We start from the raw sequence: 16,720 nt of genomic DNA on the forward strand, positions 1-16,720 counted from the left end.
AGAGTCCACATTTTTTAGTTTCCCTACAGAGTGCTGTCTGCTTGATTAAAACCATCTGAATTTGAGAACTGTCTTGAAAATTCCAATATATTAATTGCTCATGCCACAATAAAGTGTGATTCAGATTCTGAATCATACTAAAAGTACAGACATTTTAATGCAGAAATTCAGACTCCAAAATGAACGCATGTCCTCTGCATGTCTCTTTCTAGTAATGCTTTGGAAGGAGGGAAAGAGTGGGTTGATGATGCAGATTCGTCAAATCCAACCAATGAGGTCATGCTTTAAGAAACAGGATGATGTCATTGACAGTTTTGATTTACAGCAGATGTGCAAGAAGTTGTTCACTTGTTGGTGGAGGGAGAACATGTAGAGGAAACTCAGGGCCATCTCTTGTTGACTGTATCTTCAGGAGAGACTACAATATAGTATATACAATTTATTTCCACATTCAGATGTTGAAAATGAATTACATTTGGCCATTCTATCAGTCTTTTACCTGTTATTGCTGTCCCGGGGTCTGTCAGCCCAGGGCCTCCTGCTAACTCCAGGTGGTGGGCATGTCGGTAAAGGTGGAGGGGGAATAGAGGGCAAAGGGGGTAAGTTCCTCTTTCCCTTACTCAAGCCAGGGCCTGAAGCAAGGGTAGTGGGAGGTGTGTGGTGCTGGAAGGTTCTCTGAGGTTTGGGTAGAGGATTTATTGAAGGAGCACCTGGCTCACTGTATACATTCTCTGGATCCCCCTCCCTCGTCCTCCGTGAGCCACCAGGCCGAACAACATCAAAAGTCCCAAAAATGGGCTCGCCGACCCTCTTTTCTGATTCCTCCAGCTCCTCCTTTGAAGGAGGGCAGAAGTAATTCCCTGGAAATGCCAGTGAAGGTCTATCAGGAACGTCCTTTGTTGCCTTCTCCAGTTTCTTAACATGTGTTAAAACAGTTTTCTTGTCTAAGGGTTGTTCTGTTGGCTTAGGAGACCGAAATCCTCTCTCTAGTATCACTTCTCTGTCTTTGTTTGATGAACCCTCTGGAGATTTAGGGCTTGAATCTCCCAGTTTTCCAACATTCTCCTTCCCTGAGTCTTGTCTGTCCCAGCTGACGAACCGCTTGGTGTCTGTCCTTTGGACCTCTGAAACGTGACAGTCCTTCTTTCTCACTGTCTCAACTTCCTTTTGTGTCGTGGTCAGTGGAATCGCCCCTGCAGAGGTTAGTGGGACAGCTTCCTTTTTGCCCTCCCATTGTGAGATCTTATCACGGATGCTGGCGGCCTTGCCTCCAGCTGAACTCTTATTATGGTTCAATTTGCCACACAGTCCGTTCTCCATGTTGGCAGTCCGTTCTGTGGTGGTGGCTCTCCTGTGAGCTAGCATGGTGTCTGGAGGACCCGGGCTGTCGCTCAGGCTGAGCAGGGGTGAGAGGGGACACTTTGAAGATACTTGCCTTTCCTTGTCCCACGTTGACCCGCACACCTCTTGGGGATGGGGCACCACAGATGATGGAGCCTCCCCAACCTTCAAGCCACAGCACTGGAGCCTGTAGAAAAGAAACACATAGTGTTTAATGGTGTATTGTGTTTCCCTTAAAGGTTGCAAACAAACCACACAAACAACAAAAACATTCTACATTTTAAGGAAATTGGCAAAAAATTAGTTATTGAATATATATTCAAGACACAAACTCGAACTCTAATCTAATCTTGCAAGAAAAGCAAAACAAAACAAGAGGAAAACAACGAAATATGGCACTGCATCCATTTGTGCATTTGTGTTACATTCAAAATGAAGATAAGTAAGCTGATGTCATTAAAGATAATAGGGAAACTTAAGTATCTAGGACAGTCGCAATGATAGCAATACCGTCAACATCACATTAACACAAAACAAACACACAAACAACTCAGATTCAATCTAAAAGAAGTCAAAGCAGACAGTGGCATTCCCATGCTACAGTAGTTCCCAAACCCCAGCAGAATAAAAAGGCTGGTGGTTGCAAACTACTTTTTATGGCTACTATTGCAGCAATTTTAATGGATTTACAAATGTGTGCACTAAGAAAAAAAATCACAACCCAGGCAGCACTTGTAGTATCCATATTGTTGTTCATCAAGCCATTGTTCCTCAAGCCAGGGGTTCCTGACCTTCAAACTAAGAAATGTAAGTTGCTGTCTTCAGCGTGCACAACAGAGTACCATGCCCACCTAAAGCTCTTAAAATTGGCCACACTATGTGAGCATTTACATTTAAAGCCAGATTGACCTGTGTTTATGGAGTAAACAAAAATTCTTGTTAAAAGAGCTACGACATCTGTTTGCCGTCTCTGTGTTAGCTGTGAGTCACTGCTGGAACTTTACTAGGTCTTGACTTTCTGAACTCTAGTTTCAGGGGTCAAAGTTTACAAGCTATGCACAGCTATTTCAAGAGAGGAGACAAAGGTATACGCAGCAGAGGGGAGAGAGGCCAGAGTGTAGATGTGCATCTTTTCTATTCCTGACCCCCAAAACTCTGCTTTGGCCAAAGCCTATTCATCAAAGGATTGTATTACTAACAAACAGAGGAAATACGGCCTCGCTGGGTGACTACTGATGTCTACTAGATGTGAAAACCAACAGCCAGGCAATCTTAAAGAAATCTCTTAAGTTTCCTCTGAGAAAAGAACAAAACTTGATGTTTTAACTATTAGGAAACATATTAATTATCTTCCACACTGCTCCAGATCTTAAAAGTTTGGCATTCTCCCACTATCTCCCTGCCAAACGTGCCTTGGTAAAAAGCAGTATTTTTTATTATGCATGAAAACAAAGAAGAAAAAAGAAAAGCCAAGTGAAGGAGTAGGTGGCTGAGGGTAAACTGAAGGAGAGATTGTGAGAAATAAGAGGCAGACATTTCAAAACTACACACACTTTGAAAAGCATTCATAAATCATTTGTGCATGAAACAAAGAAAGGGGATCCACACACTATATTAAAATATCCCACACACAGAGATCTTAATCTGTGATTGTTAAACGCCTGGTAGTTAGTATGGGGGGGCTTTTAATACAATGTGTGGATTCTCTTTTCTTTGATTTCTGCACTCAGTTTGATTTTTGATGTGCATACCCTACATCCTGTTATCTCCATTTGATCTGTGACCATAGATGGTAGATGATGGAGACGTGGGTCATTGTGGCCAAAGTGGTTGAATTGGGCAAGAAGAAGACAAAAGACAAAACTATATTTTAGTGATATTTGAACTTTTGACAATTGCCATTTAATTTAACTGGTGAGCAATGCCAGCTACAGTAGCATGATAACCCCTACAAACAACTGAAAGGTCAATTAACAGTCTCCAATTAACCTCACCCCAAACTACATGTCTTTGTGGGACAAAGTCAGACAACCTGGAGAAAACCAATGAGGAAATCATACAAACACACAGAAAGGGTTCAGTTGAATCCAGATATGTGCCAGGTTTGTCCCAAAGAGGAGATGAACACTAGCGCTTTATCTAAAGAGTGTAGCTTGTAGAAGAAGCATGAAGAAAACAGTGGCCCTTTTCAGGTATTGATATTGATTGATTGTTTGACAGAATGATATAAACCAATGCTAAACGTTAAAGAAGCGCTTTGCTGATGACGACTGTAGGATGAGGAAAAACAGTAAGTTAATACACTTTTGAAGCACCTACCCGTTGACTGATTGGTAGATACAGTTGTCAGTGTTTGTACAGAGCAGCAGGGCCCTCCCACCAGTCATGGTGCTAGCAGCTGGCATCCTGCCCACAAAGAAGAAGACAGTTATCAGACTATATTTGTGTAATGGGGTGAGAGCATTGTGTGGCACTGTGTGGTGAAACAGGGTGAAATAGATGCATAAAGACTTTGCAAGTGTTATAAATCATAAATATAGATAATTAATAATAAAGCTGCTTGGAAGTTCTTAAGTAAACATAGAGATTAGGGGTGAATCACAGGGTACGTCACAGTACCATACGATGCACGATACATGGTCCACGATACTAATATCAATATCTCAAAACAAAGATTCTGTGATAACATATTGCAAGACAATCATAAAGTGATACATCATGATGTCTAACTGAAGAAAACAAAACATTTGTGAAATGTTAAAAGTGCAGGATTTCTCAATTCACCACATAGAAAACAAAGTGTATAAAGTCTATGTATTGAATGTGGATGGGGCATCTCTTCACATACAGTAGCTTTCTCCTCTATTATCCCACTGTAAACTATTATTCCCAAGTTTCCCTCATTCATTTGAGCAGCACCGCTGCATGTAGACATCAAGAACGACGCCCAGCGAGTGAAATTGACAGGGACTGTTTAGAGTGCCTTAATTTGTTAATTAAAATATTGATATCAGGGTATCGATGCCAGGACTCCCCTCAGAAAACAAGTCTGTCACTGTAAACTACCAAATAGCTCATCGGGGTTATCACATCTGTGGTTGACATAACTAGCAGCAAGAGAAAAAGGACTCACGGATTGCATGGCATCCCCTCAAATATCTCCACTCGACTGGTAATTGGAGGACTCTTTAACAATGGCTAGCCAGCAGGGACAAACACACATTATGTTCCAGCATCCATGTGATATCATGGAAAACTTATGGAGAATACTACAAACTCCACTTTGAAATACACTTAAACCATAAGAAAAGAATCAGTGGCAGATGGAAGAGTACAGAGCACTGTTAAACTGTTTTATTTATTTATTTTTTTAAATCAATAGTGTCTCGTCTTTTTAAACTTGCCAGAACACATTTCTGGAGAATATTCAAGTGCTGAACACACATTCTGCGTTTGCACTCTTGATCCTCTTTGTAAACTAATTTCCTTCCAGAGAATGTGTTTTGTGTTCACCAGCACTGTACATTTCACGTTTTATTAAGTGTGAGGGACAGTTTTTTTTCAGAATGTAATGAAAGTAGATCCACTTGGGCTATTGCAAGAACCTCCATATGCAACACTGAATTAGTGAGGGTTGTATGCACAGCTCATAGTTTATAAATGCACGGCGACAAGCTGGCATGGAATAAAGGGCTTGGCCTCGGCTTGGCACAGATGTGGTCAACGTAGGTCATGGGTAACTTCTGATGGCATTTATTTACCAAATTAACAGAAATTCTCATACAGGATTAACCCAGCCTTTGTATTTTCACATGCAAAATATCAAATAAAACACACAAACAGTCCGTACTCAACATATGAGTGTGTTTGAGTGACTTCTACCAGATGTGCTGGGGAACTTTGGGTATTCGTAGGCTGTTAAACATTTCCTGAGAGCTGCATGTTTCAAACCCCCACCTCTCTATTCCTCTGACTATAAACTAGCATTAGCTAATGCTAACACTTTCCTCCTTGGCCCCCCGACTATGTAGGGAATGTGAGCGGCCAGTTCAGCTGAATTCCACAAATTGCTGTCCCAACTGGCAAAGATGCAAGTCATAGAAAAGGCCACAATTTTGTTAGATTATGTAAAAAACCTTCTTCCTGAGCTCACAACATAATTGGCCCTTTGGGTCCAGTGTTTTGGAATGACTTTGGGGCTTGTATGCTTTTCTCTTCCAGAATAAAAGATTAAAAAAACACTATGGTAAAGTAGACTTAAAGTGCAATGCGTCATCTTTTATCCTCTAGCATTACTCACAGCTCAACATACAGATGTTCATTCCTTTCCTTTGTCTTTACCCCCCCTCCATTAGTCTAAGGCCTAACCCCCCAGAGAGAGGAGAAAGGAGAAGGAACGTTTGCGTCAGCCATCCACTGGCTTGTAGGCTCTAATTATTTTCAGCTGTGAGCCAAGCAGAGGTCACATGTTTGAGGGGAAACATCAACCGATTTTTTCCCCCTTCCTCTCCCTCTTGATTCTTTTCTCCTTACTAAAAAACAAAACACAAATGAAGAACAGAAACTTTGCAACAAGGGGTGGATGAGGGGGGTCTGTAAAGAATGCATAGAGCCTCCTAGTTTTATGGTTGAATTTTTTTTCTGGGCTGGGAAGGGTGTTGCATATCACAGGGGGAGAGGGAAAATGGGAGATATGAACATAGGGAGCAACTAATGGAAGAGGAAAGAGGGGGGTTTGGAAGGCATGGGTTGTCAAAACTAAGGAGGAAAGTGGATATTGTAAGGAATAATATAAGTATACGGTTGCACAATGAAAACAGTGCAGGCTTTTAGGCTGACCCATAACAGAGAATTTGGCTCAGTAGAGATTCTAGTAATACCTTAAAAGGTAATTTGGTATTTTCACAAAATTTCCAATCTTACTGGGCTCAAACATATCTCAAACTTGACTCACACATGCAGAACAGCATTCAGCTGAACCTGACAATGTGAAGTTTTGTCTTCACACCTCGCAAAAGCAGTAAATCTGACTGCGTTGCCAGCACTACAGTGTTCCGGCACTGAAGAAACTCTTTTCAGGAGCAGCAAAGGCTTTTGTCTCCTACAGCGCTTGGTAACTATTGTTAACCCTAACCCCTGTTGCAAGGTGGTCACCATCACAATAGAGAGGGTTCAGGGAAGCCATCTGTTGAGGCCAATAAAAACATCACAGGAAACAGCAACCCCATAGACCACTACCTGCCACAGCCCCTTCAGCCTGAGCCTATGCCTGAGCAGAGGTAATGATATTATTAATCAGCAGACCTGTGGATGAATTCTGGGTGAAGTGTACTGATTGTGATTAACTGTAAGCACAGTGTGAATGGAGATGACGCACAAAAGATCTTGTCTTGGGTTTAATGTCTTCACCTCCTACACTCAGTAAAAAAACTGTTGATCATAGTATTGGTCTTATCTAATTCATCTAATGACCTTCAGATTAAAATTATGACACAATTAAATTTCATAAAAAATAAACTCCAGTCTTGGCCTCAGATAAAAAAAAAGGGATTGGTGCTCAGTGAGCAGCACAAGATCTAGTAATGCTTTAAAGACATTACTAGATAGAAAGGCAGCAGTCTGGGTCAAAGGCAGGGCATCACAGATAACTATCAGTTGCATAACAAACCCTGCAGAAGATTCCAATCAGTGGATGGACACTGAAGAATTCAGTGGACAGATTCTAGTAAACATGCACTTGTACACACATTCAGAATAATACAGTGTTCTGTTGCTGGAATAAGTAGTACATCAGTTAGCAACCAACAACAAATGCAAACTTAATATAAAAATGTTGAGATGGAATCTATGGGTATGTGTATCATTTTACCAGATGACTAGAAGTTTATATAATTGCAGCACAAGTGGCACCATGTAATACCTGTAATAACTGTAATCACATTTTCAGACAATAAATGTCTCCAGAAAAGATCAATTGTGCGGCAAATGAAAATAAAACATAAACACTGCTTCAGGCAGTAGTGCAAACCATGTTTACTTTCTCACCGGCAAACAGCTGAATAGTCAGTATGAAGGTTGGATTTCTTTGTATTTTGCAGTATGGAGTTTTAAATCTGATTCATGTAGTTCCTTCTCTGGTGCACTGCATGTTTTACACCAGCCAGCAAAAGCTAGTTTGAGCTGAGGAGCAACTATAGTAACAAAGACAGCTGCCTGATCTGTCTCCACAATTCTGTGTCAGTCTGGCAGTGTCCATTATCATTCCGCTCTGGATTGTTTGTGTTTCCTTAAACAGTGACAGCCCTCTTGGGTGACGGTAAGCATGGGATGCAATGACAGTATCCCAGCAAAATGAGGTGGGGGTGAACTTGTGTTGGTGGAATATTTGGACCTGAGGGAGCAAGTCCAGTCATTTAAATGACTACTTGTTCTGTGCAAGGGCACAATCCATATCTACATAATCAGCAAGTAGATCACCTGCTCTGATGTTGTTATGAAGGAGAGCAGAAGGGGCAGGAGAATATCAATTGAGACATGCAGTCAACATGGCAAACAGTCTGATTAAAGGTCAGTTCAACATTTCTGCATTTACAAATCCACTGAGGTCTGATATGCTGTGTTGATCTGCATTGGTCAGCCCCATGAAAACATCGGAGGGCAGCCCAAAAATGTGTGACTGTGTGGACTGTATATGCTGGCTGTGCATGCCCCAGGTAGGACAACATATTGAAATGAAATGTGGGATCAGGTATGCATATGTGACACGCACAAGACCATACTCATTTTAGAATGTATGGAGTATGGAGAGGCTTTAAGGCAACAGCAAATAAGATTTGCAGCATCTTTATGAAAACTTGAAGTGTAAATGTGAGATCTCATAACTATGGACACTTTACCTTTTCAAATTGCTGCACAGATCCAAAAATGCTCAGACATCAGGTCTTAAGTTAGACTTTCCTCAACAGAACACATTGACTGCAGTGACTCTTTGCAGTGTAAATCTGACCTTGAGTTAGTCTTAGAGTTGAACGTGAATCACTGGCAAAAGGCTTGGCACGTTTGTGTGTAATGTGTCCACAGCACACGCATACAGAGATGACTTTTCACAGATGAATCATGGTCTGTTTCATTTCCTCACACTGAACTCATTGACAAACATAGGTCATAGAGTCTCAGCACGTACCCCATGGTGATGACAAACACTTCTACTACTTATTTTCTTCATTGTCAGTTACAAGCCAATGTAGGTCTAACAATCCTATTTTCAATGATAATGTGTAAAATATTTAATTTTTTCCATGAATATAGTAGATAATATCAATTCAGTCAATATTATCATTGCATTTATGTTTTTGTACTTGTGCTAGTTAAGCTCCACAGCAAATATATATGGGTGATGAGCGCTTTTAGATATGAATTAGCTGTACCTCAGTATATGCAGGTGGTGTTGTCAGTGTTGTCAGCTTTTATCGGGTCTCTGGGTTGTTGTCAGCGGGTCTCTGACTGGCGGCTGCTATAGTGCTCCGGAGGCCTGCCTCTCCCCAACAGCTGCTTCTCATAAAGATTCAAGCCTCCCCTCCATCCCTCTGTCCCTCCATCCCTCCGTCCAGCAAACATCATGACATCACTACTCCTCGCTTGTTCTTCCCAAAACTGTTCTCCTTTACTGTTTTTTTTTTTCTGTCATTTCCAAATACCTAAAAAGGGCAAAGCTGCTCACAGCCCACTCTACATTTCACAGTTATCAGAACATGGAGTCAAATGCAGAATGAAACCAAAAGTGCCAGCCCCTAAACCACTTCATCATATTTTTGAGTGAGGTTTTATGTAAAACTAGGACGAGGAGAGAAAATGATAGCTCAGAAGGAGAAATACATTTTCTCAAGTTATTTATTTTCTTTCTGCACCAAGACTAAGTTCAGGGCCTTATCCCCTACTAGATGTGGCTAGCACGTGCTAAAGCTTTGCCTGTAATCAATTTAATGCACCATAGCACATTTAGACATCTCTCTCTTGAATGACAAACTTGGCTTAAACGTATTTCTCATTTTCAGTTTATGAAAATTATTTATTATTTATTATTTGAGATGTAGGGAGAAAATGATGGTAGAGGAGGGAGAGACGGATGAGACACAAGTATGAAGGGATACTGGGTTTTAATCCTAAACCTCGTTGCAGAGTGAACTGCATACCATATTTTTCCCTCTGCTGAGGTAAAGCAGAAAATATGTTGCCAGATCTGTCATGAAGGGTTTGAGCAATTTGGGGGATTTTACAGTGAATGACATGTAGCCTTGACCTGGTAAGCTTTGCTTGATTCCTAGTAAAGAATAAAAGGAAAGGTTGATGGTAAAGGAAGGGATGTATGGATAGGAGGAGGGAAAGAGAGGGGAGGGTAAATATACAATGGAATTTTATCTGGGCTCAGCAGTCTTCTCTCTTTTTCTCTCTCTATTTCTGTGTCCTGTTCAGGGCCCCCGCTGGTTTCCCAAGCTGATTTCATAGCAAGGCCTTGGACTTGATCCAAAGAGGCCAGCTCTATGACTGTGTGTGTGCCTGTATCAGTGTGTGTATCTGCCCTGGGAGTGTGACTAACAACAAGACAGTGTCCAATCTATACACTTTCCCTGACTTTAGAAAATGTATTTGCATTGTAATCTTCATCAGTTTGTTGCTTCTAATTTTATAATTATGTGTCCCTCTGTAACAGCCTACAGGTCTGAGACCACCTGTTGATCTACAGTACTACACACTGGCATGCACACACACAGTCCTGTCCAAATCCATTGACAGTCTGTTCGTGTACTCTTGCCCCTCCACTTCTCCCCCTGCTCTGGCTATTGTTAGGAGGGAGAGGATGGACATGAGACAGCATTGAAACTGGGATAGCCCAAGAGGCAGGCAGGAATACAGAAGGGTGATAACACAAACAATTCATTTCTCAATGCATGTTTTTTGGAGATGTATTAGTCCACTCTAAATATAAAACAAGTATCCATTGTTATATTTCTAAGGCCACACATTTCTTGTTATTGTGGTTGTCATTTACAACTATGACTCCTGCCGACCTGGGTGTTTACAGACTATTCCATTGGGAACTAGAGGACTGGGCCAAAATATTACCTCAAAAACAAACCTTAATTACAATTTGGCCACAGAGAAAGCCACTGTGGGTGTAATTATAGTACACAGTACAACATGGGTCACATAATTAAGGAGGCTTCTTATGCATGAGGATCATCATCAGTTTCTTGTTTGTGTTTTTGTGAACAAAATGAACAGACTTTATATGACAGGCAGGAAGTTGGGGTAAAATGTCCTACAGTGTCTAAAATGAAGTCATCATGCTTTTGCACAGCAAGTATTCTTACAAAGGAATGCACCCGATACAATAAGATCCCGAGTTCAATGTTGATGAATGTGACAGCTCTTACTACAACAATGCCAAAATGGCAGGAAAGGGAAGGAAAACTAAGGACACACTAAGCAAAATCTTACTAAAAATCCTTCATACTTTGCTCCACCTGTCAAGAGTTTACAAATGATCACCCTGCAACAGTTTAACCACAGGCTTTTAATGGGGGAGGTCTCATTTTCCCCTTTGGAGTTTGTGGCTTCTAATTCCACGTTCCAATGAGTGCAAATGGTGCAGCTTCCTAACTACTTATGTCTTCAGAGTGATAGGTCTATTAGGGGGAAAATAGGGGTAAAAAGGAAATTGTTAATAACAATTTTAAATCCAGAAAAAAGATCGGTTGGGAAAATTGGAATGAAGTTTTGGTCACCTATAACATTCATTTTGGAATGAAGAGAAGCCTCTCTACAAGCAAAATAGGACAAGGCTATTTTAATGAGAGGGGAAAAAAGCATGTGTATGTTGCGTGTTTGGGGGGGGGGGGCACATCTGGGAAAGGGTGTCATGTTTCATCTCCGTGCAGAGGTGGAGCATCTGTCCCCTTATTCCCTCCCATGTCATGTCCTCCCCACCAACAGTAAGCTCCCATCAGCAGAGCTCCTGACTCATCTACAGTCTGCTCCCAATTACCCCACTGGCTCACCAGAGCAAAGGTCCATGCCAAGTCATCCCACAAACCCGCTTTTCAACAGCTCTCACTTTGGCTGATATAACCTATCCAACATTGTTGCTGCCAGGTCCAACACTAGTAAATTAGCAGCTGAAACACCACTCCATCTTCAGCCAACCTCAAAAAAATTGGTGTAACTGATGGCCCCAATGTGCTCCAAACAAAAGTGCTTTATGGGTCACCTTAAAGCTTTCTGAAGGCACATTTTTGGAAGTGGAATTGACACATTTTGAATGGCATTCTGAAATGGGTATTGACATGGTGGTTGAACAAGTTTTTTGTTGTGAGAAGGTATGCGGGGTAAGAACTACTCTTGCATGTTTTTTTTTCATTTGCAAGATTTAGACTTCAACTACTTATAATCTGTGCTGTCAAGTGCAACATCAATAATATTTATTTATAACATATATATCAGAGAGACAATGTTGGAAAGATACTGCCTTATCCATCTGCATCAAACTAGGCTTCTTACAACACCTTTGACTATGGCTGTATGAAGCAAGTACAAACACTATGGACTCTAGACAAGCAAGGTGACCTGTTTGTTTGAAATAATTTTTTTATTCACCTCCCCCATTTACTTTTTTTGTAATACAGTATAATCAAATCATTGTCAAATTAGTTCACACAGTGCTGCACCTCCACATAACCCTCTGTGTTTGTCATTATCGTAGTATTTAGATCTGATGATCATTGTGCTAGAAAAGTGAGGCAGCTGCAAACAGTTTGGAGTATTACTGAACAAACACAGAATCACCAAAGAAAAGTTTCAGAAATGAATCCTCCCACTCAAAAAATCGTTCAGCAGTTTGACAGGACAAACAGTTTGACCTTCTGGTGAGAAGATGACCCTAATCCACAGCTGCCCATCAAAAAAGTCTGCGTTGCGTTTCCTTGCATCCAAAATCAAATATGAGACAAGATCTTGGTCTATATGCACTTGCTGTTGAAACACTGTGGTTGCAACAAGCTTAAATTATCTATGACAGAGTTGACAAAAAAGCTTGCCAAACAAAAGAGGCTATAGATGGTAATGATTCTGTTTGGCTGGTAGTTATGAACCTAAATGGATGAGGTAAGAGCTACCTACTAAAAAAGGTGACAGACACGTACATCTTCTGTTGTCCGCAACCATAGCTGTCATATGTTCAACTATGTCCTCAAACTCAGAAGAAAAGATTTGTCTTCACTCAGCAACTCAGCAATAACCCTCTAGGCTGTTAGCAATACCCAGAGGGCCTGGGTCTCACAGACCAGTGAGGAAGTGTCAATGAATGCACCATTATTTTCAGTGATAAATGTGTTCCCAAGCAGTCATCTGATATTACATTGTGCTGACACACAACGTGAGATTTCTGAGCATAATGGCAAAACCTCTCCTCTAAAAACAGCCACAGTGATTGTGCTGCAGTGAGTGAACCTGTGAGTGGATATTTTCAACAATAACCTGGCGACCATGGCCATTATTCTGTGGGCCCCAGTTCAAATTACTCTTCCAAGCCACAGTCTCCGAGTTTCACTCCAATGTTAAAATCCTCTCCTCCTCCTTTTTCACTTTTCCCTCCTGCACAATTTAAAGGTTCCACTTAAGAATTCCCACCAGAGCTCCCCCATCCCGTCCCTGCTCCCCTGCTTCTCTGCAAGCCTGCATAGCAGCACATTTTAATCATTCACTCGACAATCCCCACAGGGGCTCACAAGGCGAGAGCTTGGGAAAGTTCTCTTCCGGAGAGCAAACTCCACACTCTAGGTCAGAGCTGACTTCTTTGACCTGCACACGCCCCATGACCAACAACTGTGAATCTGGACCAAGACCAACAGTGAACGAAAAAAATAAAGTGAAGTTCAGAGGGCTCTGTAGCAACTGAAGCAAGTCAAACTGATTGAAGAATCTTAAAGAATCTCAGGGCTAATACCACTAAAATAGCAAAAACAAAGAAACAGCAACAACTGCGGGGAACAAGACGCAAGTAGATTGTGCATGCCGTCTCCTGTAATTTGTGTTTTTGCATTCAAACCAATTATGTCTGTTGCTTTTGTCTTTTGTCATAAGCACACTGAGGTCTTCATAGTACTATCAAAACACAAAATAAAGAAAATGATAATATTGACATTAAAAATCTAAATAAAAAACTATGACATTATTATTATAATAAGGGACATATTTCACAGAATCATTACACTGGAGACACATTTAAATGAAATTATTGCTTCCCCAGCCATATAACCTACAAAGATGGTGTTTAGATATGATTTTGTGTAATCAAAGTTCATTTAAGTAGACAGTGTGGCTGACTATCTGCCCATTAACTGGTTACACTTGGATGAACTTCCAGACATTGTTTTAATTCTTTGTATGGAGCAAATATCCCTTCATTGACAGATAAACAACATTCTTCTCATTCTAAAGAGAAGAGAATAGTTAATTTGTCTTACACTACTCCAAAGCGCGCATATGTGTGTGTGTATTTAGATGGATGCCACTGCCACACACTATGAGCAGCTGCAGAGCCACATCAAGCTGGCAAAGCTTAGTTACTGGAGGCTCTTCAGTCAGTCAGATTATCCTCCAAGCTCACATCTGACACTATGTCATCACACAAGCTGAATTTATATTAGTGGAACCCTTCTAAATATTCATATTCTGTAATGTAGCTTATGCAAACCACACAGCAGAGAAAGGGACGCCGACTGACATGTCCTGTTAAATGTCCCAGTAAGAGGCTGTTTGAGAAAAAACATGTGTATATAAAGTCTGTAAGTATGTGCACATTAGGGCTAAAGGTGCATCTAATAAAGAAATCATGGCTGGCTGCCAAATGTATAAATGTCTGCAGTATCCAGTGTGATGGTATGCATTGTCCTTGCATGCATGTATGTATAATGGCTTGCAATACCAGGGTTATGCGTGTCTAAGATGGTATGTATTATCCATGCATGTATGTGTGTGTGTGTGTATGTGTGTGTGTGTGTGTGCGTGTGTGTGCGTGCGTGTGTGTGCGTCAGAAGGTGGTTGGACTGTTTTTCATCATATCTAAACCCATGGCTATCCACCATCATCACAGACAATAATCCCCCCACCATATCTTTTTTCACCACAGGACACATTTTTTTCTGCAAGTGTTCCTATGGTAACAACAGCAGCTCGGGAACGGCAACAGAATGGCTCAATGGGGCCTTTAAGTTGCAGGCCGTCCAGCTGAGTGCCTGTCAAAAGGCAGTTCCTGTAAGAGGAGGGGTAGACAGCCTGTAACCACCTAAAGTCCTGCTGTCACTTTCCTGAGCAGAAAAGAATAGAGAGAACAGATGTCACTGCTGGCCTCTGTGACCGACTAATATATACATGTGCAAACACATAGACAGTCAATAAAAGAACATTCAAGACTGCACAGAATGATTGTCTACTATGAAAAAACACCAAGGTTACCATGTTTTCACTGACTCATAGATATGTACATAAACACATACACACAAACATATACCTTGATTTGTAAAAAAGAGTGCACTAAATAGGCTCAAATATATAACAGGTGTCAAATAGTTTACATTACGTCAACATGAACCAAAAACAAGATGTTTTCCTGGATGGATTTGCATTCCCGTGACTCATCCCAGTCATCCAAACTAATTTCTTCACTTCTGAATGCTTCCAAGAAAACACAACAAATAGTCTGATTCATTTGTGAGAGACAGACGTGTCACAATTCAAAACATATTTCCAGGGTTTTCTTTTTTCCCCATTGAAAAGCAAATTGACTCTAATTTCTCCTGTGATTCAGGAGCTCATGTTTTTAGCCGAGGAGCTAGATGAGCACTGAATGGGAATGCCATTACTAGGATATCAATATATATTTTTTAATAGTATTTGTGTGTCTGCGTCTGAGGGGAAAATTGAGACAGTGACACTGAGAGCATGAAACTCCTAAGTGATGATGAAAATAAGGTCACAAATGTCCAGTTTTCCACCACAGTGCGCACTGTCTTGAACAGCAGTCATGCAGACAGTTAGCCTCTGCCCCTGACTCAGAATGTAAACAACTGACCCAATCTGACAGACCTCACACACACACACACACACACACACACACACAATTGTAGCCTGCTTATTACAACCTTGCTGACTAGCAGACAGTCAGTCCCTCTTTATCTTTATCTCTAACTCTGTAAACAGTGCTGGCCAGAGAGTCAGCCACTCTAAATTCAATAAACTCTTAAAGTTACTGAGTTAGTTAAATAGTTCTTCGGGTGGAAACAAATAGGAGCCAGAGAGGAAGAATGTGTTGTTTTTTTTCTTTTTAAAACTTCTATTGATCTGTTGAAGCTGTCCATTAATGCCGATATGAAAACCAAAATCACATAAGAGTCAATACAGAAAGTTCTTCTCAAATCAAAGAAGATTTTCAGCTGCAATTACAATCATTTCAAATATTCAAATCAAAAATGGATTCTGTTCCTGGTCTTAAAGGTACCTCAGAATAGGGTGTATTATAGGACCTGAGGAAGAGTGATTATACTGGCTGATTGACAATTGTATATTCAACAAGACTTCTTATGTTCATTTTGAGCTCTTAATTATTAATATTTGGTTCAACCGGAGCAGTTAGTGAATAGTGAACAATTCACTATTCAAAAACATACCGGAGTGCCTGTTATGTAGCAAGTAAAACTACAAGAACTCAATTTACTAGAAATGGCAATATGTTTGATCATAAACCCAATCCAGATTATGAGGGATTATGAGGGAACAGTGCAAACATCCACAGAGGCAAATATTACAAAAGGATTTCTCTGCTCAGTCACAGACAAACTGCAAAATTATCACCAAATCACCAAAAAGTGTGGAATAAACAGTATAAAAAAGTGTATGCCTGAAGATAGCATCAGCTCATCACTGAAGTAGACAAATATTAAGTGCTGTCTATATTCAAGTTAAAGATGCCTGGGTGAGTATTTGACCACTTGTGGCACTATGAAGCGATAATGTGTGTGTTTATACGTATACATAGTATGTATGTATGCATGCAACAACAATGAGCATGTTTCATGTGACTGTAGAGGGCAGACAGATTTTTAATGTAAAAAGACAAACTTCTCACAAGAATGGCATGAGAAAAGAAATTTAAAAGTTGCCCTGTTTCATACAATTCCACCTTCAGTCAGCTGGTGGCAGTCTGATAAAAAAATACACCAGTTTAGTGAAGATGAAGTTGGTCTTGCAAGAAACAATATTTATAGACACTGGAAATGTTTGAAGGCACGAAATGTGAAATGTTGACAACTTTTTCAGCATCTTA

The 16,720-nt window shown here is 40.7% G+C and overlaps 1 protein-coding gene across 4 annotated transcripts in view; it reads right to left on the reverse strand.

The window, feature by feature from the left end:
• The window catches only part of si:dkey-82f1.1 (DENN domain-containing protein 2A), a 33,356-nt gene that overhangs the window by 12,471 nt on the left and 4,165 nt on the right, over window positions 1-16,720 (reverse strand). For 2 of the 4 annotated variants that reach the window (XM_058645192.1, XM_058645191.1), the window contains exons 3-4: window positions 3,661-3,747; window positions 500-1,528 (exon numbers count right to left, since the gene is read on the reverse strand). In XM_058645192.1, coding sequence (XP_058501175.1) covers window positions 500-1,528; window positions 3,661-3,746 — 1,115 coding nt within the window. In that variant the 5' untranslated portion in view covers window position 3,747. Of the gene's footprint in view, window positions 1-499; window positions 1,529-3,092; window positions 3,119-3,660; window positions 3,748-16,720 lie in introns of those variants that run through there. The other 2 variants (XM_058645193.1, XM_058645194.1) reach the window with 2 other exon arrangements.

This window comes from Solea solea, chromosome 12 (assembly GCF_958295425.1).
Source record: "Solea solea chromosome 12, fSolSol10.1, whole genome shotgun sequence".
In the NCBI taxonomy this organism is placed as follows: Eukaryota; Metazoa; Chordata; class Actinopteri; order Pleuronectiformes; family Soleidae; genus Solea; species Solea solea.